Source organism: Panthera tigris, chromosome A2 (genome assembly GCF_018350195.1).
Source record: "Panthera tigris isolate Pti1 chromosome A2, P.tigris_Pti1_mat1.1, whole genome shotgun sequence".
NCBI classification, from domain to species: Eukaryota; Metazoa; Chordata; class Mammalia; order Carnivora; family Felidae; genus Panthera; species Panthera tigris.
Window position 1 is genome coordinate 20,786,585 of NC_056661.1, and position 22,778 is coordinate 20,809,362.

Sequence of the window (22,778 nt, forward strand, 5' to 3'; positions counted from 1 at the left end):
GCTGCCCTTCCAAGCACTGGTCACTACCTGCAATGACTTTCCGCTGTTGATCATGTGCTCTGTCTCCTCACTTCTATATCCCCAGTGCCCAGCACAGTACCTGACACACAGCAGGCACTGAGCAAGTGTGTGTTGAGTGAAAGGGGGTTTTCTTCACTGTAGCTGCCGTAATAAAACACCCCAGACACCAGGAGACATCCATTTCTCACAGTTCTGGAGGCTGGGAAGGTCAAGATCAAGGTGCTAACAGATTCAGTTCCTGGTGAGAGCCCTCTTCTTGGCTTGCAGACTATTCTCTTCTTGCCATAAATTCACATGACCTTTTCTCAGAATGTGCAGAGAGAGGTCTCCTTCTTCCTCTTTCTCTCAGGCCACTAATCCCACCATGAGGGCCTCACTTCATAACCGAATCTAATTATTTTCCAAAGGCCTGCACCTCCAAATGTCACCACACTGGGGTCAGGGCTCTAATACATGAATTCAGAGAGTACACATTCAGCCCATACCAAATCTACTTCACTGGAAAACATAGGTGAGCTGAAAGAACCCCAAGCAGCTGGAGAACAAAGACAATGCCCAGCCTTGCTCCCCTCTCTTAGCTCTAGAAGGGCAGCTGTGGCTCTCTCCTCCCTGGAGACAGTTGTACTGGCATTCCTGCCTGGGGCGCACCCTTCTCCAGGACTGGCCCTAGAGAGAGGGGCTGATTTCTGGTCCCATCAAATAAAGCCACACATCTAGGCAGCCGCTGGGCACGATGGGAGGCAACATCACCTCGCAACCACCATACAGTTCCTTTCTGCTCAGGAAACATGTCTCACTTGCTTTCCCAGCCCTGTTCCCACATGAGCAGCTGGGCTCTCCCATTGTCCCCCCCCCCCCCCCAACTCACCCTGTGTTCCCACGCCGGGAACTCCCTCCACCTCTTTTCCTCCCAGTGTGACTTGTTCCTCCAGCCTGGGTAATGTTTCTCTCTGAATACTTAGCAAGACTCCCCTTCCTTCTCATAATACCCAGAGCCAGCTGGGTCAACGAGGTTGGTCACCTTCCTTCTCTCCTCACTGCTATTCGGGGTTATGAGAACAAAGGATGGTGGTACCATCTGCAGGAAGTGGATGGGATTCATGAACTGCTTAAAAATGAGAAGCTGGGCTTCTAATAGGGTCTTGAGTGTAGAAATGTGTGATACCATAGAAATTTTCCAAGAATATGGAGACGTCAGGAGCATTACAGTATCCTTGAGGGAAAGGTTGTGGTCGTCGTTGAGCTGAGTTGTTGTCGTTGAGTTGTCATTTCCAATCTTAGCGGGGAGAATTTCCTTACATTTAAGTTTTCCTCTATCAGATTTCCCTAAGTCTTGTGCCCAGACCTCTGTTTGTCTAGTACTCACTGCCCCATGACAGCAAAAAGCACAGGAGGCAACACCAGGGTCCTGCTCCCAGCTTCCTGTGCCCCTGATTCAATCACATCTGCCTCTGAAACCCGTTCAGTGCTCCAGGTGGAGGGTCAGTCTCTGGGTACAGAGATGAAAAAGCAAAGCCACATCAGCATGAGCCCCTTACCTAATGATAATGACTGGGGGCTGCTAGGTTTCTCAGACCTTCACACACGTTAGCACCAAGCCTTCTAACAGCCTGCAGAGTAACCCCGGCCACCCCTATTTACAGATGAGCAAATTGAGGCTCCAAAGGGGAGGTCGCCCACCGCCCAAGATAATCCAAATGGCAGAGCCAGTACTTAGCCCAGGTGAGCTGACTTGAGTGCCACTCTTCCCCAGCCTTACAGAGCCAGGCCACAGCTGGTGCTCACGCTCCATGTCCAGCAGTGCAGAAGAGAGAGCCTGTAGCCAGCCACGGGTGCCCTTCTTGAACACAGCGCCATGGCAGTCCCTCTCAGCAGTCCCACCCGAGCTCAGGACTTGGGATAATGGAGCTCTGTCCCTTCTGATCCTGGAGACAACAGCAGAACTTTTTTCTGTAGGTTGAATCTAGGGCCATGTATCTTCAGACTCACTTAAGCCAACAGTCATTCTACCATAGCCCCCATGCTTCATCTCTAAAATGCTCTTCTGAATCTGAGGCCCCAAAAGAACCAGAACTGTGAGCATGAGGTAGGTGGGTACATGAGGGTTCCGTCTGGGAACTGCCTGAGGGCAGACTCAGCTGTCCTGAGATATAGGCAAATTGTGTCCCCTGCATGCAAAACATGGGGCCCTGGATTGGGCCCTGCTTCCCGCTCCTAGGTGTGGCCGGAACAGCCTAAGAGCTGTTTGGCAAGGGCCTCCCCTAGACTCCAGCCTGAGTGAAAGTTCTTGTTCTCTTTTCTCCCCAGGCACAGGCCAAGGAAGTACGTGGGGCCATGCCATTCCTTCTGCCTGCTCCTCCAGAAGCTGAGAGGCCCTCTCAAGAGGCAGGATAGAGCCCATGTGGGACTTTTTTTTTTTAAGTTTGTTTATTTATTTTGAGAGAGAGTGGTGAGGGGGTAGGGGAAGAGAGAGAGGGAGAGAGAGAATCCCAAGCAGGCTCCGTGTTGTCAGCATGAAGCCCAATGCAGGGCTTGATCCCCACAAAAATCGTGAGATCATAACCTGAGCCGAAAACAAAGAGTCAGATGCTTAACTGTTTAACGGACTGAGCGACCCAGGCTCTCCTATGTGGGACTTCTGACTGGTGGATCAGACCTTTCTGTCTTTCCAGCTGGAAAGCAGGTAACAGAGGCCACCAGCCTGCCATGGGAGCCCCTGTGCCCAAGTCAGAAAGAGGAAGGTGGCCCATATTTCTTTCCCAATTATGCCCTGGAGCGGGGGGGGAGGGGGGGGCAAAAGCAGCACCCCACCCCCTGACCCCAGGGCTGCCCACAATCAGGCTGCAAGACCAGCCAAGACTGCGGCCAGCTCCAGTCTTCCACCCTAAGAGTCCTGGAGCAACTGGGCTGGACTCCAACTGTCCCGAGCCAGCCAAACTGCTTCCACTCTGCTGCTACCCCAGGTCCCAGCTCCAACTTTCTGGCTGTACATGTCTCTTCTCCTCAAAAGGTAGGCTCAGCTGTGGGGACAGTGAAGCAGCAACCCAGGACAAAGCAACCTCCAAGGCTCCAGGCCTGACATGACCCACAACTCTCCACACACTTGAGTGCAGACTCTATCAGTGTCTCCAAACACTGGTCATTGGTGCTTCGAGCAATAGGGTCTGGAACCCTACACTGGATACCAAAACTAGAAATGCACACACATACTTCACCCTCATCGGATGTGGCTGTGTCTCCCACCTAAATGCAATCAGCTGTGAAAGGCAAGGGCAGGGAAGGCAGGCCCACTTTTGTAGCCAGGTTGTGGCTCACCCAGGTGTCCCTTTGATGTCAGAACAGAGACCCAGCATGCACTCTAGGTGAAAACAGAAGGGGGCTGGCTGTGAGCTCACTCTAGAATCTTCTGTGGCTCCCAGCTCCTTGCTTTGGGGAGCTACCCAAGGGCCTCTCCCCAACCTGGGCCAGCCTCTTAGGCACAGCACAGGCATGGCCACCAGAGGGCACAAATGTCCCTCTGAACTCCCGACAAAGCTTTCCCCCTTGGCTTGGGAATGAATGCTCCCCAGGCTGCTGCTTCTCAGGGGGCAGAAATGAAGCAGGTCTGCGGCACCCAGGTGGCTCAGTCAGTTAAGCATCAGACTTCGGTCATGATCTCGTGGTGCTCCTTCACGATCTCATGGCACTTCAGATCCTCTGTCCCCCTCTCTCTCTGCCCCTCCCCTACTCCCTCCCCCCACTCCCAACCCCTCTTGTGTTCTCCCTCTCTCAAAAGTAAATAAACTTTAAATATATAAGTATAATATTAGTATTATATAAGTATAATATATAAGTATATATATATATACTTATATGCTTATAAGTATATAATATATAATATATAAGTATACTTATATATTATAGATTATACTTATTATATAGGTATAATATATATACATATATAATATTTAATTTGTATTTATTTTTATATTATTTAATTATATATTTTATATTTATAAAATATATGCATTATATTTTATATATTTCATATTTATTATTTATTATTATTTATATTTATTATTATATATTTATATATATTATATTTTATATATTTATAAATTCTATATTATTTAATTATATATTAAGTTCTCTGCCTTCAAGCCATTTTCAGTCCTGCAGGTGTGGGAGGCAGATCCTGAGACCAATATACAACAGAGAGGTACTGACCCAGCCTGGGGACAGCAGGACACATGGGGAGGGGTTAAAAGGGGCAGGAGACCCAGCCTGCTTTCTGGGAAGGACCAAGCAGCTGCCCTTAGCAGCTTCCCTCCCCTGCAGACCTGTGTCCTGTGGGCCCTCCCTTTTTCTCCTTTCAATTTCTCTCAAATCACCTCTTGTCCCTCCTCACTTTAGGAAGGAAAGCCTGGCGAATTCTCCCTTCTTTCCTCCCACTCACACCTTCAGTGAGCTCAGGGTTAGCCGTTCAGCCTACCAGTAGCATTTATTGAGCATCTGCTATATGCCAGGGGTGGGAGTTGGGGAGGCAGAGCAGTGGTGTTGCAGGGCCAGCAGGCCCGGCATCCCAGGCAGACAGGCAAGGTGTAGGAGGCTTGGGGTGCTGGGCTGTCACTCTGCCGTCGTGGGGCCCCGGCAGAAGTTCTGGTTATAGAAGTGCTGGTTGTCCCTGGTCAGGGCCGTGCCCAGCTGGGCCCAGAAGCTGCGCTGGCCACTGGGCTGGTGGGGCCAGAGGAGGACGCTCTGGCGGCAGAGGCGCTGGCGCAGCCGCACATAGCGGGAGCGGTGGGCGTCAGGGCGCAGGATCACCAGCACCACAACGTCCTTGCGGTCCTCCAGCAGGCGCTGCTGGGCCAGCAGAAAGCTGGCGCGCAAGAGGCCGCTGACCCTGTCTGTGTGGGCCAGCACAAACAGCATCTTGCGGCTGCTGTAAACTGAGGCCCACAGGTTCTCAAAGAGCGTTTTACCGGGTAGCCAGTCACGTTCCTCCAGGCACAGGCGGAGCGCTCGACGTCCACGGCGCTCCTCTAGCCGTACCCGCAGCTCGTTGTACACCCAGTCGGCCACCGCGCTCTGTGCCTTGTCGAAGACCACAAAGGCATCATAGGGCAGGGCATCCGCGCCCCGCCGCCACCCCCGCCGGGGCAGCCAGGCCAGGCACAGGTGGAAGCAGTACCAGAGGTCCCAGCCACAGAGGTGGTGCAGCATGGGCACGGCCAGGCCCAGGGCCACGGTCAGCAGTGAGAGGCCAAAACAGTCCCAGGAGAGGGCCTCATCCAGGCAGAGGCGCAGATCCTGCGCAAAGATGCTGCGGCCCTGGAGCTGACCTGGACTGCCACACTTGACGTGGCTGGGCAGGCCGGGCACTGCAGCCTGCACCTCCAGCAAGAAGTCCACGAAGGCCGCCCCACAGGCGCAGTGCAGGGGGTTGCCAGTCACATCTAGGACTTTCAGGGTGCCCGCTAGAGAACCGAACCAGGAGGGCTCCACCGTCTTGAGGGCGTTGGCACTGAGGTTGAGCTCTCGCAGCCTTGTGGCCAGAGCAAAAAAGCTGGAGGCCACGAAGCTGATGCTGTTGCTGCTGAGGTCCAGCCTCTGGAGCTGGGTCCTGTTAGGCAAGCTGCCGTTGCTCAGGGCCTTCAGCTGGTTTCCCGCCAGGTCCAGGGCTTCCAGCCTGGGGAGGAGGACCAGGCTGCTCCAGTTGAAGAAAGCCAGATAATTGTCACGGAGACGCAGCAGCCGCAGGCTCTTGGGGAGGTTGTCCAGGGTGCGTGGCAAGAGGGTATGCAGGCGATTCTGGGACAGGTCCAACCGGACCAGGCTCCTCAGGCCTCGGAAGAAGCGGAGATACAGGTCTCCCTCGGCCCACATCCGGCTCAAGGCATTGCCGCTGAAGTCCAAGGCCCGCAGCGAGGCGCTGCAGAGCTGCTGGGACACACGGCTGTGGATGTCGTTGTGCGCCAGGCTGAGATAGCGCAGGGCCGGCAGCTGTGCCACAAAGCTGAGGTTGTGACCCACGCCCTGCATGCTGAAGGGCTGGCTGTTGTAGCTGAGGTCTAGGGCCTCCAGCCGCGGCAGCTCCGTGAAAGAGCGCCCATGGTACAGGTCCAGCTTGTTATGGGACAGGTCCAGCACCTGCAGGCTGGTCAGCGGCATAAATTGTGAGCCGTTGACTGCCTGCGAGATGCTGTTGCGGCTCAGGAGCAGGCACTGGAGGCGCGAGAGCCGGGCAAACATCTCTGGCTGGATTGTCACTAGGTTGTTCCGTGACAGGTCCAAGGTGAAGTTGAGGGTCTTGCAGCCTGGCATGAAGCCCTCGGAGCTAGGGGTGCCCAGTGGGCCCGGAGCTAGGTCCCCAGATGGCAGCCGGACTCTCTCCCCACCATCCACCTCCCCCGTGGCAGCCGCCAGCTCCATGGCTCCACTTATGCGGTTGTCTGACAGGTCCACGTATCGCAGGCCAGGGAAGGCCCCGAAGATGCTGAGCTGGGCCTGATTGATGAAGTTCATCTGCAGGTGCAGACTCTGGAGCATGGGCAGGTGGGCCAGCGACCGGAGCGTGGTCTCGCTGAGCGAGCGGAAGAAGATGCCGTGCATGTCCAGCTGCTGCAGGGAGAGCAGGCTCCCGAAGGAGGGCGCCAGATGCAGGTGGGCAAAGGACACCTTCTTGTGGTAATTGAAAGACAAGTTGAGTCTGCGCAGCTGGGCCAGGCCCTGGAAGGCTGTGGTTTTGGTGATGCAGTCGTATAAGAAGTTCTCACTCAGGTCCAGCACCATGAGGTTGCCCAGGGCATGGAACCATCTGGGGTTCAGGTTGTAGAGAGAGCTGTCCTTCAACACCAGGCCTTCGAGGTGGCGCAGGTGGCTGAAGGTGTCAGGGTGCAGGTGCGGGAAGCCCTTGGGGCACTCCATACAGGGGTTGCGGGCGTGGTCACAGCGACGGCAGTTCCCACCCACATCGAGCACACGCAGGGCAGTCAGGTTGGCCAGGTCCTCAGGTGCCAGGGTGATGATGTGGTTGTAGGACAATAGCAGGTACTCCAGGCTGGGGGGCAGGCCGCGGGGCACCGCAGTGAGGTTGTTGTACTTGAGTGACAGGTGTGTAAGGTTGCCCAGGCCAAGGAGGGCGCCCGGGGCCACCTGCAGGGCCTGCGGGCAGGGGTTCTTATAGTAGCAGTTGCCATCCAGGAACAGGAAGCGCAGGGAGTGCAGCCCTGCGAGGTTGGCAGGGTCCAGCACCAGGATGTTGGTGCGGCTCAAGGACAGGGACACGAGGGAACTGGGCAGGGCAGGGACTGTCGTGATGCTGTTGTAGCTCAGGTTCAGCTCCTCCAGGGTGGGCACGGCCAGGAAGGTGTGGGGCTCAATGGTCATGTGACAGGGGAAGTGCATGGGGCTGAGGCTGGCGGGTGGGCAGTTCCATTTGAGGTTGAGACGCCGCAGGCTGGACAGGTGGACAAAGTCGGAGTCGTGGAGGTGGTGGATGCGGTTGGAGTACAGGGAAAGGCTGGTGACGTTACCACGGGGCGCTGCTGCCGAGAAGTGGGGCACGGACTTGAGGAACAGCCAGTCGCAATTCACCAGGCCGTGGCGCTGGAGCTCACAGGGCAGGAAGGCAGGCAGGGTGCCCTGGGCCAGGGCCATGGCCAGCATGGCAGCCTGCACCAGGAGAGACAGGGGGTGCAGGGCACCACAGCAGGGGCCCTGCGGGACTGTGAGTATGCAGCCCCAGCCCAAATCCACCTGCCCCCCTTCCTGGGGTCTCCCAACAGGGCTCCTAAACCCTCTCCCCAAGCCTTCCCCGGGGAGGCTCTTGCCTCTCGGCCCAGCACCCACCCCACTTCTAGGTCTCACGGAGAACTTAGACTCAAGTCTCAGACCCAGCCTTCAACTCAGAATTGCTTCTGCAACCTGGAATCCAGAATCACGATCTAGAACTTTTACTCAAAACCAAACCCCAGCCAGACAGGAGAGCCAGGCAGGCAGTCAACAGGCCCACCAGGTTCTCTCTGACTTTCCCTTTTCCTTCCTCAGAGGTCATTTCTCTTCCTTCCTGAGCAAGGAGTCACCTGGCTCCCTTCCATGCAGCCACCCTGAAAAGCCCCCTGTGTCCTCTACCAACTTCCCCCAACTCCTCCCTCTCCCTTTGGCCAAGTCCCAGGAAGGAATGAGGGTCTTCTGCTGGGGTCCAGGCTGAGGACCACCCAGGACCCTGGCTGGGATGGGCACTGCCCAGCTCTTCCCCCTCTACCCACCTCTCCCAGCCCAAGCACTCAACCCACTGTAGGTCAGAACAGATCAGAGGGGGTGGGCAGCAACGGGCCAGACAGGGCCTAGTCCTGTCGTGTCCACCTTGCTTGTAGCCCCCTTGCCTCCACTGATTGAAGCCCTAGGCCTCAGCCTTCTTATCCACACAATGGGTTTGGGTCTCATTGCCTAGAGAAAGGCGCCTGGTCTGATATCTTCAGGGTTCAGTGAGTGTCCCCAGGGCCAGGTTGGGGGATAACCCCCTTCACTATTGTCTGCAGCCACCAAACCCGCCTCTCCCTCACCACTTCCCACTGCCCCCCTTCCCTGGGGGGCTGAGGGCTGCTGTCCTACCATGACAGGGAGTGGGGGCTTCTCCAGAGGGTCTGGATGGCAGACTGGGCAGCGATGGCAGAGAAGAATGCCTGGAGCTCGCAGACCCTTCCCACAGTGTAGGCTCAGAGAACAGAGGAAGTGAGAATTTAGAAATAACACAGTAGCCCCCTCCCTCGCCCCCATCCTGCCCACAGCGAGAGGTGGGGGGTGGTGTGGTGAGTCAGAGGCCATTTGCATAGGCAGACGCAGACAGCCCCTTCACTCCTTCCTCTTTCCACTCCCCCACTGCCCCCCACCCTATCCCAACAGTGTGCCACAGCTGGAGAGGGCCTCATACATGTTATCAGGGAGAGACGGAGGCCCAGAGCCCAGTGTCAGGCCAATGAGAAACCGGAATTGAGGGCAGTGCTGGACGTGGGCTGGGCGTGCTGACCTGATGTCAGGGCCCCCTGTCCCAAGAAGACTCTCACCCTCACACCCCAGCCCCTCGGCCCCTGCCCCAAAGGGAGCTCTCTCGGGGCAGTGGTTCCCACATCTGCCCTTTTCCTGTCCCTGCGGCCCCGTCCCCAGAGCTCTGCAGGGCCTGACATACTCGGGAGCACAGCAGCATTGGCCCCAGCCAGGCTGCACCTGCCTCCACCACAGCTAGCCACTTCCTCCAGGAGCAGGGCTTCCTCATCTGCATCCCCAGTGTGCCTGGGGGCCTGTCCAAGCACCTACCCCACCCCACAGCTGGGCCAGCTGGGTGGATCTTCACATGCTCCCTCTGACCCAGCAGATCATAACAGGCCCAAAGTCTCAGGGTGACCTGGGCCCCTCAGCAAGTCTTGTTGGCTCCACCTTCAGAATCTGCCCATCGCCCACCATCTCCACATTCACCGGCCTGGCCTGAGCCGCCATCATCTCTTCCTAGACCAGTGCAGTTACCACCAAGTCGTGGGTTGCCCTGCTTCTGCTCTCCTACCCCACCGCCTATTCACATTGAGCCCCTAAGTCATGTTACGTCCTTCCTCTGCTCAGACTCCTCCTTGGCCCTTTCTGGAATCAAAGGCACAGTCCACATAATGGCCAAAAAGGTCCTATGGGATCTGGCCTCCCATTGCCTCCCCGACTGGTCTCCACCCACACTGGCCTCCTTTCTCTGGCTTGAATAGTCCCATGCAGTTTCCCACCCCAGGGCCTTTGGACTTACTGTTCCCTCTGCCCGGAAGCTCTTTTCCTAGATATTAACATGGCCCCTTCCATTGCCCCCTTTATATCTCAGCTCACACATTACCCTCTGGAGGCCTTCCCCAACCTTCTTTTAAACCTCTCACCCTGGATCTGGCACTCCTAAGCCCCTTTTACCTGCTGCTTTTCTTCGTCCTAAGTTTTTACCTGCTAACACATCATACCATTGATTTTCCATGGTTTCTTGTAGTTTGTCTTATTCCCCTGCTGGAATGTCTGCTTCTTAATGGCAAGAGTCTTTTTGTCTGTATACCCAGGGCCGAGAGTGCCCAGAACATCATAAGGTGGTCACGATTTGCTAAGCCCATGAGACTCCAGCACTCAGCTCTGGGCAGGCACAGAATGTCTCTGAATGATGGCTGGATGAATTAATGAATGAACAAATAGGGCTTTGGCTTGGGCTAGATACCTGCTACCCTTGCTTTTCCATGCCCACCTCTGGGTGGCTATCCTGGAAGGTAGGTTCCAGGCTGCCAGGCATCCAGCTGGCACACAGGCCCAGGGCTTTAGCAGTGTGGGGGTGATGGCACGGTCTTCCTACCCACCTAGGAACCAGTGTTTGGGGGTGGATGAGGACAGGCCACCCTCTCTAGATCCTGACTAGGGTTCCAGCTCTCCTCTTTGTAATTCTAGGGTCTTTAGTAGGGGCTGGGAAAGGCCTCAGGGATGGGACACTCCCCTGAGTCCCAGCCCAAGATGTGCTCCCCAAAGAAAGGACAGTGCCCATTCAGCAGCTGAGTCCCAGCCACTGACCCCTCATGTCACCATCCCTACACACCTCCCACCTGGCATAGGAGGGGTCTCCCACCCCCTTCTCAGGTACAGACTGAATTTCTGGCTCCCGCTGAATCCCAAGCCTAAAGAGTCCCTCCCAGAGACCCTGGGACCAGGGAGCCAGACCCTTGTGGGCAGAAACGCAAATATGAGGGAGAGGGCCAATGAGCTGACAGGTCTGCACGCACACACACACGTGTGGACTGGAGACACCAAGATCCAGAGGTCCAAGATCCATGCCGCAGCCCCAAAGAGGCCAGGAAGCCCAGCAGGCAGAACGTACCCAGTGTGGCAGACTGAAGAATGCCCCAAGGAGATCCACATCCTAATCCCCAGAATCTATGAATATGTTACTATACAGGATAAAAGGGGCCTTGCAGGTGGGAGGAAGTGAAGGATCCTGAGCGGGGAGAGTATCTGGGGACGAGCGGGGAGGTGAATATAATCACAAGCATCCTTGAGACAGAGGCACAGGGGGTCTGACTACTGAAGGAGGCATGTGACCGGGAAGCAGGATCGGAGATCCCACCTCTCTGGTTTGAAGATGGGAGCAGGGAATGCAGGCAGCCTTTCAAGCCGGACAAGGTGACAGATGCTCCCCCCCTCCTCCCAAAGGAACAAGTCCTGCCAGCAACTGGATTTCAGCCCTATCAGACTTTGACCTTGTTAGGTTCACAAGAAGTGCTAAGATAGTAAATATGTGGGGGTTTAAGCCACTAAGCTTATGGTATTTTGTTACAGCAGCCACAGGACACTAATACACCCAGATGCTCCATATCACCGTGAAGGTGTGCCTGCCTTTTGGGCCAAGCTCCTGTCAACAAGGGGACCTGTGTGAGGCTTGTGTTCTCACGCACACAGACACACGTCTTCCCATACACCTGTAGCCAGGAGTGCTGGAGCCCTACCTAACAGGCTCACAGACCCACTTCGAAGGTGAAAGCATGCAGTTATATACACGGGGCCTCCCGATTCCCAGTGTCAGAGGTGGATCCCTCAGGGCCAGACTCAGGTGTTGATTTAAAAATATTTTATTCTTTAAAAAATACAGCATTCAACCATCTTATTCTGCAGGGACACCCTACCCCAGCCCTGACTAAACCCACCCCTGTGGCCAAGGCTTCTGGGATGTGCTAGGATCCTAGTCTCAGTTCCCCTGGGGGCCAAGCTCATTCTAGGCTCCCTACCCAGCACCCTTGAGCCAGGCAGGCAGGGTCCCCAGACCCCCTGGGCACACAGATGAGAGGCAGGGACAGCAACAGGGGAAGGTCACAAGATGTCAGCTCCAGTGGCTCTCAGAAGCTGCAAGAGTGTTCTGTCAGCAGCCCTCCTGCCCCACAAGAAGCAACCCTCCCCTGGAGCCCAGGCTGGAAAGGAGGCAGGTGGCCGGGAGCGGTGGGGCACACAGCCCCACAGTCCACATGCCGGGGCAGCTTAGGTCCGGCCACCTAGCTGTCATCCCCGTTCTCGCCAGGACCACGGATGAGGCGCTTGTGGCCCCGCTTGCCCCCTGGGCCCTTGGGCTTGGCGAAGGCCTGCTTGAAGGCGTGTTGTTTGGGGTGCACCTCGTCGTAGAGGAACTCGGCTGTCAGCTCCGCCCCATCTCCAATCTCAATCTGCATGGGGCAAGGCAGTGGTCTGGTGGGGGGCCCCTGACACATACCACCCTTGGTCACCTCCACTCCTAGGGCAGCCCCTTGACCTCTCACACTCTAGCCTTGGGGTCTCCTCCCAGATCCCCCCACCTGGAATGCCACCTCCAGGAACACATTGCTGGGGCCCACTGCCCTGCACGCCTTGGTGACACCCTATCTGCCTTTCAGACCCTGGGAGAGCAGAGTCATGGGCAGCCAAGACAAGGGCTTGTCCATGCCACCAGTCAGATGGGCACCTTGGGAATGCATGCTACCCCTTGGGCCTCATCCACGTCCATCCCACAAGGCAATAATGACCCCTGCCCTGCCACTGTCTTGGGACTCCAATGCCCCATGTGGAGGGTGGTGTTAAAGGCCCCTTGGGAGATGAGGCTCTGGGGAATGGGCACCCACCTTCTTGGAGATCTCCAGCTGGAAGTCCTGCTCCACGGAGTCGAGGAGGCGACTCTTACAGCTGGAATAGAGCATGCGCTCCTTGATGCTGCACTTGTACCCCGGCATCGAGTAGATGAACACTGTGGGGGATGGGGACGTGAGCAGAGGCTGGGGGACCTGCTGACCCATGCCCCCTGCAGCAAGCCCACCCAGCCATAGGCCAGTGCTGCTTCTATTCAGCCACGGGCGTGGGGGCGCTGCTGTGGCCACTCACCCACAGACTCAAGGTGGTCCCCCTCATGGGTGTGCTTGTAGAGGAAGAAGTGGTAGCGGGCAGCATCTCGGGGCACCCTCGAGGGCAGCTGGGCCACTTCCGTGGGCTCTGTGTGCACCAGCTCAATGGTCTCCCGCTCCAGGTCCAGCTTCTACCAAGGGTAAGGGCGAGGTGAGGGCCTGAGCGGCAGAGGGCCCGGACCCACCCTAGCAAACAAGAAGTCCCCAAGGTGACAGGCAGGAGTCTGACTGTGGTCTCCCTTTCCCAGGATTCCCCACCTCAGTGGCCACCCACCATGGGGTCCCTGCGAAGAGGCCACTCCTGAGTCCCCACCTCTGCCTTTGAAAGCTCTATGAGAGGAGGAAGTCCCACCAGGGGCAGTGGACAGGACAGTGGGGAAGGTCTCCACCTGAGGGAGAGGCCTCTTGGGGGACACATCATTTTGCTTGGAATGGGGAAGTCTAGGAGCACTTGGCTAGCTCAGTCAGCGGAACATGTGACTCGATCTTGTGAGTTCAAGCCCCACGTTGGGGCTTTAATGTTTTTACTTATTTTTGAGAAAGAGAAAGAGCACAAGCAGGGGAGGGGCAGAGACAGAGGCAGACACAGAATCTGAAGCAGGCTCCAGGCTCTGAGCTGTCAGAACAGAGCCTGACACAGAACTCAAACTTGTGAACCGCGAGATCATGACCTGAGATGAAGTCGGACACTCAACGGAGCCACCCAGGAGTCACAGGCATAGGGCTTACATTAAAAAAAAAAAGAAGGCGTACCTGGGTGGCTCAGTTAGTTGAGTGTCCTTCTCTTGATTTCTTTTTTTTTTTTAATGTTTTATTTAAAATGAGTGGGGGAGGGGCAAAGAGAGGGGCAGAGAGAGAGGGGGACAGAGGCTCCAAAGCAGGCTCTGTGCTGACAGTGGAGAGCCCCATGTGGGGCTCGAACTCATAAACTGCAACATAGTGACCTAAGCTGAAGTCGGACGCTCAACTGACTGAGCCACCCAGGCGCCCCCCCCCTTTTTTCAATTGTGTATTTATTTTGAGAGAGACAGAGAGAGAGACATAGCACATTTGAGCAGGAGAAGGGCAAAGAGAGAGAGAGAATCCCAAGCAGGTTCTGCACTGTCACTGTGGAGCCCAACGAGGGGCTCGAACTCACAACCATAAGATCATGACCTGAGCCAAAAAAACCAAGAGTTGGATGCTTAACTGACTGAGCCACCCAGGCGCTCCCCGACTCTTGATTTAAAGTCATGATCTCACAGTTCAGAAGACTGAGCCCTGTGCTGGGGTCTGTGCTAACAGCGCAGAGGCTGCTTGGGATTCTCTCTTGCCCTCTCTGCCCCTCCCCTGCTCATGCATGCATGAGCACGTGCTTTCTGTTTCAAAAATAAATAAGTAAACATTAAAAAAAAAGAAAAAGAAAAAGAAAAAGAAAGAAAGCGGGAAGCCTAGGCCACTGGAGCAGAAAGACCCAACCTGGGGAAGGGGGCAGTCAGGGGAGCTGCAGAGGGAGTCTAGGACAGGAAGGGGCTCAGGTCTGAGGAGTCAGTGTGAACTCCAGGCTGAGTACGTGTACACAGTAAGAAGGGCAGAATGAGGGACAGTGTCTCACACATGTCCCTGCATGTGAGCAAGGACTGGGCAAGGCAGGGGAACACATTGCATCTACTGTATGAGGCATCTGCACTCAAACAGGAACAGGGAGCGACAGGGGAGCAGGAGGGGGGACAGTGGGTCCCCGCAAGTACATAGGTGAGCTGAAGAGGACAGACTGGGTACTGAATGCACATCCGTGCATATGTCTGAGCAAGAGCAGGGGAGGGGCACGGTGTGCCCTGCATGTGTGCCTGGGGCAGGGACAGGCACCCACCAGCTGGATGTAGTTGATAGTCTTCTGTTTGAGCTGCTGAAGTGCCCTCTGGGCTGCCGGCTGCAGTGGGAAGGTGAGGCCCTGCAGGGTCTGGTGCTTGCTCTCCACGCTGATCTCTGTCTTCACCTGGGGACGAGTAAAGAGTGAGTGAGGCCCTTACCTGCCTAACCAGGGTGTAGCCCTACTGGAGCACAGGCCCGGCCAGCTGGGCCTAACGTTACCTGGAGGGCCTCAGGGTGGGACTTTTGACCATTGGTCTGGTGCACTCACCTCGTTAATACGGATCTGCTGAAGCTCTCTCTCAGCTGAGGTCAACGGGGCGGGCGCTGCACAGGACGAGAGGTGCTTCTGGTACCCAGCAAAGGAGAGGTCATCCTGACCAGTGGATGCAGAAGCATAAATGGGCACCTTGGGTTGCTGGGCTGGCAGAAGCCCACTGAGCACCCCAGCTTGCAGCCCCTGGACTTTCCCAGCCCTCTCCACTCCTCCCCAAGCCTGGCACCCACTTCCTATGTGACCCTGCATAACATCCCACACTCTGTGGACCTGTGATCCCAGCTGGGTGGGGCCTGGCCTAGGGAGCCTACCTTCACAGTCCCAAAGATCTCATCCTTGATGTGGCCGCCCCCAAACTCCTTCTTCACTGTAGCCCGTGTGGCTGCATACAGCATCTTCAGCCGCACCTAAAGGACAGGAGCTAAGCTGTGAGACCCATCCGGGCAGCACTGTCTCTCTAGAGAAGCAGGCCAGAGCTTCTGGGTGGGGACCAGGTCATCGCTTTGTGCCCATATACCCAGCAGAGGGCGCAGCAGGGTGCGAGGATGAGAGTGGGTGGAGCCTCCCCAGCCCAACATCTCTGCCTCCCAGAGCCAGGCTGAGGTGGCTGGGGGGCCTCTGGGAGACATCAGGCTCCAAGCACAGGGCCTTGTCCTGTTTCAGACTCTGAGGCAGGACCTGGTATCTCTCCCCTTGGACTTCCCAGGGCAGGGTCTTGTTATTTCATTCAGATCCAACTTCCCCTCTCCCCTGGTCTGGGAACTGGGCAGGGATCCCTAGGACTCACAGGAGAATTGTCAGGTGACCAGGCGAGGAAGAGCCACTCGAAGCCCTGGGCGTTCTGCGAGTCCAGGCGGTAGAGCAGATAACAGGGCTGCTGGGCATCCAGCAGTGGCAGCACGGCCCTGTCGTAGTCCTGGTCCCAGCAGCCCGCCAGCTCCCGCGAGGCACCTAGCACGAGCTGCTCTGGGGGCAGAGGCCGGGTGAGCCAAGGAGTAGCCATCTCCCATACCCACCTCAGACCTTGGGCCTTCTTGGCTGGGGCTCAGGTCTGCCGGCCACTCCACCCACCGTTCCCTGGAGCCCCCAAGCCCCTGAAAGATGAGGCTACGTGACTGAATCTGTGAACGAGCGAACGAATGAATGAAGCACAGAGCTGCCAGCTATATGAACGCACGCACATATGCACAGAAATGGCCTTGAGAATGCTCCCACAGATAACTAAGCACGGACAAACACGAGAAGACATGTGGCTGCATTGCCCACAGCCACCAACAATGCAGTCCCCTCACGATCACCCACACACTCAGACCCACCCCACTGGCATGGCTGCTCAGGCACAGCCCCACTGTGTCACTTCCTGCTCCCCTCCTCCCTTGGCCTAAGATTCTAGGGGAACCTGCAGCACACCATTCTCAGAACAACTGTGCTGAGGGAGGTGGGGCCTAGCCTCAGGCCACAGGGACCTGCCAGAGCAAAAGCATGTGGGAAAGAGGGAGACAGGGGCTCTTATCAGATACTATATAAATCTGTACCCTGTTGCCACTGGCCAGCTGTAGTCCCCTCCCCCCCAAATTAACAAACTTCTTAACGCCTGGGGTCAATAGGCCGGCCACCTCCCTGGCTGGTGCACACTGGCTGAATGGGCCATTGAGGCTGGACATATACTTGACCTATCCACCCACAGGGTCTTGGGTGGGCACCCAACATCAGCCCAGGGGTGCACAGTCCCGGGGTGGCAGAAGACCTGGGACAAGCGTTAATCAACACCTGGCCAGGGGGTACCTGACCACCAGGCCCTCCTGATGAGGGCCAAACATGCCAGGCCCACCAGCCCAGCTGCCTCTCTGCAGGCCTCGGACTCCTTGCCTATCCTCCTAGAACTCAGATGGGGTCAAGGGTGAAAACCAGCAGGCAGTCGGCCCAACAGTACTGCCAACAGAGTTTAATTTGTTGCCAACATTTTCAAAATGGGAAGTTTTACATAATAAGTGGAATTAACGGATACTCTAGAAGGAGCTCAAGCCTCACTCAGTAGGAGATGCCAGGCCCACCAGCCCAGGCCCACCAGCCCAGCTGCCAGGCCCACCAGCCCAGCTGCCAGGCCCACCAGCCCAGCTGCCTCTCTGCAGGCCTCGGACTCCTTGCCTATCCTCCTAGAACTCAGATGGGGTCAAGGGTGAAAACCAGCAGGCAGTCGGCCCAACAGTACTGCCAACAGAGTTTAATTTGTTGCCAACATTTTCAAAATGGGAAGTTTTACATAATAAGTGGAATTAACGGATACTCTAGAAGGAGCTCAAGCCTCACTCAGTAGGAGATGGGCAGTGGCTCCCTGTCAGGGTGCCTGAACCTTCCTGGGGACTCCCAGGTGCCCCAACAACTAAAATGTAGAACAGAGATAAGAGCCCACCTAGAGATTCCTCCTGGTAAACATTAGTAGAGGTGTCCTGTCTGGGAGGCGACAGGGAAGGCTGAGAGCTAAGGTTGATGAGTCTATCTCTTCGGGGGGCAGGGAGGCTGTGGCCTGTCACTGCGGGAAGCCTTCATTCTTGACCTACTACAGTGACCACGACCTGACCTCTGAGGGCATCTGAACTTGGGGACCCTGGACAAAATCTAGCACAGATCTGGAACTAAAGTCTGGGGTGAATTCTGGGTCTGGGTAGAACTTGCTTTGTACCAATTCAATGGGTGAAAAGTTAGCTGGGCACCAAGCCCATTTGGGGGGTTGCCTAAAGGGCCCACTACTGCTGGCTACCAAGGATTCATGGGGCACCCAGCCCACGCCCAGTGTCTGTACCCATCACCTCTAGGGACAACCCTTAGCACGAAGGGAAGGGGAGGAGTCGCCACCAAGCCTCAGCCTCATCCTCTACCTCCCCAAACCCTCCCCCCACTTCAAGCCTCAGCTCAAGCTCACCCACTCCCACCCCAATATGAGGAGCACCCACCCTGTGCAAACCTCAGGTTCCCAGTGTCCAGGCCAAGGCTCGGCCAAGGCTCAGCCAAGCCTGAAATCCCCCGGTCATGTTGTCAAACCAAGCTGGGCACGAGTCCCTTTGCCCTGTTGTAGGGGCACTTCCCAAGGGCAGGGCCCCAGCTTCTCCTTGGGACTCCCCCCCGGCCACACCAGCCTGCCTATCATAGAGGGAGGTGAGTGGCACTTGCCACATGGGGCAGTGCCTGGCCTCACTGATCTCCTGCTCCCATGCCCAGCATAGCATCCTGGCTAGGCCTCTGACCCCCACATAGCCTCTGGGGACCTGGACAGGACCTCTGAGCAGGGCCCTCCTTGCTGTCGTCCCAGCTTTTGTTTCTTGTTCTGTGTAACAGGGGTAATGATCATGCCCACCAGTGACGCTCTCCTACAAAGCACCTCCAGTCCCCAGAGGGAGCAAGTGAGGTCCTGAAGGGGATAGAGGCAAATGTCCCGGCAGCTCTCAGAGAAGCAGCTGGGTCTAGCCCCCCCGCCTATGCCCTAGCTTATCAAAGGGGGCAGTACGGGGCACTCACCGTCCTCAATGACGACTTTGATGAGCCGGATAGAGCCAGCCCGTGCCTTGGCGAAGAATTCCTTCAGCTCTTCGGTGGCTACAAGAACAAGAAACATGGTGAGGGATAAGCAGGCAGCGTGAGCAGGGTGGGCAGGGACACGTTCAGGGCCGGCTCCGTCCTGTGGGGTCTGGTGGTGGAGCTGGGAGCTGGGTTAAATATGGCCCCCCCATGTGACTGGGAACCTGACACGGTCCACAAACATAAGCTCCCAAATTTAGCCAGCAGTGTGGCCCGCTGGCTGAGATAGCTCTGGTGACAGGGTAGGCAGGGATGGGCCAGCACATTCAAGGATGGGGCAGGCTCTGGGCCAGGCCAGGCTAACCAGAGTGAATGGCCCCCAACTGTCCCCTGTCCCCTGCCCCCTAGGAAGGCCCAGCACTGAAGTGGCCTCTGACACTCCCAGTTCTGTCATATGCACAAACACAGAAATACATGAACACATGCCCCCAGTATGCACTGACCACTATGTCCGGTAACACACACATGCAATCACACGCACACATACACGCACACGTGCACCACCTGTTGCATGTGCCATCAGGTACGTGCTCAGTCCAGCACATGTGAATATAACACATAAACATCTATGTGACACAGTGGAGGAGAAATGCAAATACCCTCACACATGACAACATATTCAGCTGGTCAAACATAAATGGACACACACATTTCGACACACAAACATACACAAGAACACAGTCCCCAGAGTGCTAACAAACACATAGGCAAATGCAGAACCCGGCTAAGACATGTCCAGGCAAGAAGATGTACAAAGCATACACACAAACACACACGCATGCACACCCAGCCCACCAGCCAGGCTGCCTAACCCTGAGAGGTCCTGAGCCCAGCCCTAGCACAGCCCTGCCCTAGCACAGCCCTGCTAGGGGCACTAAGTCCCCAGCCCTTAGGCAGTCCAGAATGCTCCTAGAGGAGGAATGGCAATCAGGAACTCTCCAAAACAGACCCTGTCTTGGTCCTTGGGTCACAGCTGGAAGATGACAGCCAATGACCAAGGACCCAAACACAGAGGTGAGACCAGGAATGTCACAGATCTACCAGTGGTAAAGACACAGAAATCAAAGTTCAAGTGAGGAGGGGCCCGACTTGGGTCTCTACGTGTGCTAGGGCCAGGCCAGCATGACCTTGAGGCTATCCAGGGGTCAGAAGAATTCTGCAGGAACACAGCTGGAGAGCTGAGGTCAGAGAGTATTTATAGGGCCCAGACTGGGCAGCTTGAGGGCAGGGGGTGGGGGCCTTTAGGAAAACAAACTCTGGTCATGTCCTCAGGGGCCCCTCATGCAGGGTGACCCTGAGCCTGAGAAGTCAGGCTGTGTACCATCCTCCATGGCCTCTGGGGGAGCAGGGTCCCAACCAAGTACCATGGCATAGAGACACGGTCCCACTGGGGGAGGACAGGGCTGCTTATCAGCAGACCCCAAGCAAATCCCTGAGGAAAAGCCTGGTCTCTGGGTCTCCACCTTTCCCATAGTTGTGTGTGACCTCTGACCTCACTGAGCCTCAGACTCATCTATACTGTGGAGCTAATACTCTCAAGGTGCAGAGGGCTGTGCTAAGGAGTAGATGGGGAAAAAATGCTCAGTAGTGCGGACTTTACGAATAATTGTTAAATTTAAAATTTTACTACTGTAAATTTACTACTGTAATGATGGCAGAGCAGGCTGTGCTGAACTGCCCTTTCCACCTGCTCAGACCTTCTGGGAGGGAAAGCCAAGAAGCTCCCCTAAGGGAGAGGCTGCCACGCCCCTTCTAGAGTTACTAAGACAAAGTGACACCCCAGTAGTGGAAGAGACATTCCCCGCCCCCCACCCCATGACTCTTCAGCCACCATCAATAATCCAGAGGCCAGGCCTGGGACACCAGAGCCTCTATCATCAAAGATTCATGCTCCCCCCCCCACTCTTCTGCCTCTGCTGCCCTGCCCTCCCCCTACCCCATAGCCTCAAGTTACAAGTCCCTCCCTCCCCCCCTCCCTCACCCTGCTCTGAGGTCACCAGATCCACAGGTATGGCCACACTGGGCTGGCATCTGGGCATCCAGGGCAATCGATTTCACCTTCCACCTCCCCAGGCCAGAAATGGGAAGGAGTGAGCTGCTCACGGGCACTTCCCAGTGATCCCCTAGCCAGGCCTGTCTCACCATGTGGGAAATGAAGGAGTGAGGCAGAGCCCTGGCCACAGGACCTGTCAGCCCTGAACAGGGAGCAGGGGCCACAGCTTCCGATCTCCTCCAGATGGAGGCAGCAGCAGTGACCAGACAAAGGGGAAGGAAGGGGCAGGTCCAGGGGGCAGTGTTCCCTTCTGTGGGCTGAGTCATGAAGCCACCCCTCCAACTCCTCCAGCTCCTTCTGGAGAAGCTGGCCCACCTGGTAGGAGGCTGGCCCTGACCCAGACTCTGGCCTTTTCTGGTCCTGTGGGGCGGGGCCAGGGAAACCCTATAGGCGGTCTAGCCACCAAGCAGCCACAACCACAAGCCAAGTCAAGATCCAGGCAGTCAGGCTGGTCGATGGTGGTGGTGTCCCCGGGCTGGGGATCCTGGTGTGGTGGGAGGAATGGCTGATGGCCAAACCACCAGGCTGTCTGGGCAAGCAGCCTGGGCTTTTCCCACAGGCCAGGAAGTCCTCCCAGGCTAGGGACAGAGGGGGACAATGAGGCCCCGGAGGGGTCAGGACACCTGGCTCCTGCTTCTCCCCAGCCAGTGTAAAGAGGAAACTAAGCCCTTGGGGAATGGGATGATGCTCTAGGCTGGAAGAGGCTTGGGGTAGGGAGAGCTGGCCTGGAGTCTCTAAAGCCAGGACCCTCCTCACAAACCCCATATTTGGACCCTCTTCTCTGCCTTCAGCCTGGAGCTGGAACCTTCTAACCCTAGCCGGGGCAGACTCAGGAGATCAGAGTGGAAAATGGTAGGGAGGTCAGAGGTCAAGGTCAGATTGGCAACTCTCCCCATCCCACTCTGAACGCCCTGTCCCAGGTTTTCCCCAGTCTAGCTTGCTCAAGTATGTGAGGGTCCAGGGAGGAGTCAAAGGTCAGGGACCCCTCCTCATACAGACACAAACCCATACAATCCTTACACAGACACATCTGCTACAGGCATCCATGGTAACAAATGCACATTGAGATGTACCCAAACTGTGCACACAAACACCCACAGACATGTGCACACAGTCACAAAACACTGATGCCTAAAGATGGTTCCATGCGACAGTGTCCATTCAATCAGCTATTAGTGCATGTGCATGAATGACCCTAGACATACACAAGCAGTCACATCCAGATGTGCACACCCAGGACTGTACACACAAGTGCACATGCGTGCACACTCCCCCAGATGTGCACATCCGGGTACACCCACCCCCAGAAAGGAACAAAAATATATAGATGGGCACACACAGGCACATCCCCCTCAGATGGGCACACAGATATTTCCACTACAGCTGTGTACGTGCACACCCACTCCCAACTATGCACAGTAAGTCGCACGCCCCCATATGTGCCCACCCCAGGCGACCGCCGGCTGCAAAAGAGAACAGGAAGCTTCCCTAGGCTGGTGCCAGGGAGGAGAGAATGGCTGAGCGCCGGGGAGGGGGCGCAGCCTCGAGCGGATACCCTCGGCTCCCTGGCCGCCCACCGTCCTCCCTCACCGTGGATGCCCGTCTGGTGCGCCATGGCTCCGTGCCCCGCTCCACCAGCGCCCTTGGAGCCCTCGGCTCGGCCCTGGACCCGCTCCGCTCGCCTGGACCCGGAGGAGGAGGAGGATGTGGCGGCGGCAGCCCAGCCTCGCGCAGCTTCCCGGGCGGTGCCGCAGGACCCGGCCCAGAGCGCCCCGCCCCCGACGGGCGAGGCCGGGAGGGGGCGGGGACTCGGGGCCGCGCGTGCGCGCACCGTGCGTCTTGTTCCGGGTGAGACTTTCGCGCGGAGTTGATCGGCGTGTCCGCGCGCCTGCGCGTGCCTGTTTGTGGGGAAGAACGGGGCCTCCGTGTGGTCGGGCATCCGTGGGCGCACTCATGCGCGCGCGTGTGCCTATAGACCGTGAGCCGACGGGTCTGTAGCCGGGGCGCGTCCGGGAGTGCGCGCGCGAGTCTCTGCGCCCCAATCTAGGTGGGTTTCCAAGTGGGGTGAGATCCGCGCGTACCCTCACTTATGGCC

At 56.7% G+C, this 22,778-nt stretch overlaps 2 protein-coding genes across 2 annotated transcripts; both read right to left on the bottom strand.

The window, feature by feature from the left end:
- Positions 1-4,482: 4,482 nt before the first annotated feature.
- On the bottom strand, positions 4,483-11,517 carry TLR9 (toll like receptor 9). Its single transcript, XM_042979077.1, has 2 exons — positions 8,617-11,517; positions 4,483-7,719 (listed from the first exon to the last, which is right to left on the bottom strand). Exons 1-2 carry the CDS (start codon positions 8,833-8,835, stop codon positions 4,627-4,629), a joined length of 3,312 nt encoding a protein of 1,103 aa, XP_042835011.1. The 5' UTR covers positions 8,836-11,517; the 3' UTR covers positions 4,483-4,626.
- Positions 11,518-11,617: 100 nt separating this feature from the next.
- TWF2 (twinfilin actin binding protein 2) lies at positions 11,618-22,426 on the bottom strand. Its single transcript, XM_007081935.2, has 9 exons — positions 22,274-22,426; positions 18,571-18,648; positions 15,842-16,020; positions 15,366-15,461; positions 15,049-15,153; positions 14,779-14,904; positions 12,907-13,057; positions 12,651-12,772; positions 11,618-12,218 (listed from the first exon to the last, which is right to left on the bottom strand). Exons 1-9 carry the CDS (start codon positions 22,296-22,298, stop codon positions 12,051-12,053), a joined length of 1,050 nt encoding a protein of 349 aa, XP_007081997.1. The 5' UTR covers positions 22,299-22,426; the 3' UTR covers positions 11,618-12,050.
- Positions 22,427-22,778: the final 352 nt, after the last annotated feature.